This window comes from Habropoda laboriosa, unplaced genomic scaffold (genome assembly GCF_001263275.1).
Source record: "Habropoda laboriosa isolate 0110345459 unplaced genomic scaffold, ASM126327v1 scaffold295, whole genome shotgun sequence".
In the NCBI taxonomy this organism is placed as follows: Eukaryota; Metazoa; Arthropoda; class Insecta; order Hymenoptera; family Apidae; genus Habropoda; species Habropoda laboriosa.
Window position 1 is genome coordinate 1106132 of NW_017100429.1, and position 3012 is coordinate 1109143.

The window sequence follows — 3012 nt, forward strand, 5'->3', positions numbered from 1 at the left end:
ATTTTGAGTCAAGGAGATTGTGTTCAGAGATCCCGAATTTTTTTAAATACCTTTCTCAAAATGTAAAAAAAACCCTGTGTTTTTTTCCAATTAAAATTTTGGTAAATTTTCTATTCAGGGCCAGAAACAGAATGTCTCCATACCGAGTCTGGGGCTCCATATTAGACGGGGCCATCGAGTTCGAGTCCCTGACCACCGACACTCTCAAAGGAGCTCTGAACGTCATAAGGGAGAGCTTCTTTGTCAGCGAAAGTGTATGCAGGGGCGTAGACTTGCTCTCAGAACCTGGTGCAGCAGAGGAGCTCGAGAAGCTCTGTTTAGATGCTGCTAAGGATGGTGTCAGCGTGGTAGCCATTGACGTGAACAGCGGAGAGGTCGTTGGAGTTGCTTTCAACAAAATCCAAGTAGAGTAATCCACCTGTTACAACTCCGAATGAAACAATTTGAAGAAAAATCGAATTTAGAAACTGTCATCTAGCCCTATTATTTTTCAGGTGTTGAAAAATTCAACAGAGGAGAGTGCATTCGAAATCTTCAGCAAAAACTGCAAACACAAGTCATCGAAAGCCCTGGTGGACTTTATGATCAATGTAGACGCCAGGATAAACCTGTTCAAACACTACAACACCGACTGCATCTTCGAAATCATGTTCCTGGCCACTCTACCTGACAATCAGAAGCGCAGAATAGGAGAACTGTTAGTGTCCTCGTCCATGGAAGTCATCCAGGAGTTGAAGAGAAAGGGATACACCGTGAAAATACCTGTCACCATAAACGGCGACAACACCATACAGAATTTAGAAGCAATTCCAAGTCTGGTGTCTGCGATCATGACGTCGAATTATTCACAGAAAATCGCGGAAAAGTGTGGTTTCGAAAGCCTGGCCAGTGTCACTTACGACGAATTCAACTTCAACGGGAAGACGTTCAGCGAGAGGATAGGAGAGGAGCATCAGAACTGTGTACTGGTAGCCAAAAGACTGCTCTGAAGTGATTAATTTATTCTTATATATGTATCGTTAGGAGTTGTGTTATCAAAGATATTTATACTCGATATTCTACCAAGCTCTGATATTCGTTTCCTATTTATTTAATACCGCGTGACCTTACATTATCAGACCGAAGCTGATTCACCGCACTTGTGATAAGACAGCAGTACGACACATGTGCTTCTATTAGACACATTGGAGAAGACTGTTTTTTCAGCGAGTTGTAACGTTGTACACAAGCTGTTCTCTGTAATAAAGTAATCATTAATTTTCAAATCTCTCTTCTGCTACCTCCAAATTCTTTTCAGACACTGGCTGACAGTGTTTAGACATGCAGATAAGAGGATACTATCCTCTGCAGATAACAGGAATGTTTTTAAGGCATGTGGATTAATTGGCGTAGAGGTTCTGTTTATCAAGACAGTAAAGTTGCACCGACACACATGCTTTAGCATATGTGTGTGCATAGTACGCAATAGCTAGCTGGTGTCTAGTTTGATCGTGGCAGCGCGTCTGCACAGACAGACACTCTCTTCAAAGGCTTCCTCTCGGTGGTTCCAGCACGTGACACCCCTTATCTTCCCCTTCAACAACCAGAGGTGATCACCAGCGAACGATCCACAGTAACCATAAACCCTCTGAAACGCAATAAAGCCTAACTTTCCACTATCTTATCTCCCCAGCGATGTCGTTGACCCCCGATGACCAGTTGGACTACAAACTGCTCACACAAGAGAAGATCCAGGAGGCTCTTGACCTCCAGGCTGAAACGATGCTGCAGGAGAACCTGGCAATAGGTTTGGGGATGTTTGAAGAGGCTGGAGCACCAGAAGAGATGAGACTGGTGTTCAAAGAGGTGATCAAGGACGGTGCAACACTGATCGCAGTTGACAGAAAGACCAACGAGCTGGCTGCAGTGGCCTTCAACATTATCCATGCAAGTTTCCAATTTCACATCCTGCCTAGCTCTCCCCTCATGTAGGAATTTACTATTATTTCCTTCCCGACATTCGTCACACGATCATCAACTCTTTCTCCGGGGCCTTTAATGGATCACTTGTGTGTGTCTCTCCCTGAAGGCTAGACCCAAGCCTGGAGAGGAGGACAAGATGGAGGTGTTCGTGGAGGAGAACCTGAGGCACAGGTCTACCAGGCAGCTGGTCAAGTTCGTCGGTGACGTGAGTGTTTCTCGGTTATTGGCTGAATTGCTTTCAATTTAGACGGTGGATCTCTAATTAGAGGCTCGTCAGATCTACGTACACAGCTTGGCTTAATTACAAACGTCACACTTTTTCGAATCGTCGTAGAGTAGAACGGCTGATGTTGATTCTAACGGTTTCAATCGCAGATCGAGAGCAGCGTGGACATTTTCGACACGTACAACGTTCACGGAGTGATGGAACTGTTCTATCTTGGCACCAATCCACGTTATCAGGGCCGCGGAATAGGCTTGAAAATGGTGCAGAAGTGCATCGAGCTCGGTCGAGGATTGCTGAGTGGATCGATGAGGAGATATTCGTTCGGCGATGATCCTGTGGAGCAGCACACGCGTCCTGAGCTGATTTACGGCGTGTTCACGTCCAATTACAGCCAACGAATCGCGGACACGCTGGGCCTCGAACCTCTGAACGAGGTTCGATACGAAGATTTCACTTTTGCTGGCAAAAAAATGTCTGAGAGGATCGGTGCTTTTCACAAGACGGCCAGGTTGCAGATTCTCAAGTTCTGAGCTAGCTAGAAGGCCCGATCGATGGCTGTACTAGAGGATTTTCATTTTCTGTAAAAATTAAATTGCTTCAGAAGTACAGAACTAAAGAAACGAAAAAAAGTAGTTAGTGGATGGTACTTATGAGAGGCAGAATTAATTTAGAGATAGAGAGAGAGGAATTGGTGTTATTAAGGTTAGAGTACCTGGAAAGGGTCTTGATCTACGATCTTTTCACGTGAAACTGTGTATGGCTTAACAGGTCCATAATAAATGTTCCAAATGAACGTTTCAGTTAGTCGTTTTTGAGAGGCATCT

At 44.7% G+C, this 3012-nt stretch overlaps 2 protein-coding genes across 2 annotated transcripts in view; both read left to right on the top strand.

Moving 5' to 3' along the window:
* LOC108575737 overlaps positions 1 to 1146 on the top strand; it is a 1876-nt gene extending 730 nt beyond the window's left edge. Inside the window, exons 2-3 of the mRNA XM_017938624.1 lie at positions 119 to 404; positions 495 to 1146. Coding sequence (XP_017794113.1) covers positions 119 to 404; positions 495 to 989 — 781 coding nt within the window. The 3' untranslated portion in view covers positions 990 to 1146. The remainder of the gene's footprint in view (positions 1 to 118; positions 405 to 494) is intronic.
* Positions 1147 to 1504: 358 nt separating this feature from the next.
* LOC108575646 lies at positions 1505 to 2718 on the top strand. Its single transcript, XM_017938487.1, has 4 exons — positions 1505 to 1588; positions 1673 to 1926; positions 2069 to 2167; positions 2338 to 2718. Exons 2-4 carry the CDS (start codon positions 1675 to 1677, stop codon positions 2716 to 2718), a joined length of 732 nt encoding a protein of 243 aa, XP_017793976.1. The 5' UTR covers positions 1505 to 1588; positions 1673 to 1674.
* The last annotated feature ends 294 nt before the right edge of the window (positions 2719 to 3012 follow it).

Coding starts and splice junctions, on each gene's coding strand:
- LOC108575646 (XM_017938487.1), top strand. CDS start 1,675: ATGTCGTTGACCCCCGATGACCAGTTGGACTACAAACTGCTCACACAA. Junction 1,927..2,068: donor TGGCCTTCAACATTATCCAT/GCAAGTTTCCAA, acceptor CTCTCCCTGAAG/GCTAGACCCAAGCCTGGAGA. Junction 2,168..2,337: donor TGGTCAAGTTCGTCGGTGAC/GTGAGTGTTTCT, acceptor TTTCAATCGCAG/ATCGAGAGCAGCGTGGACAT.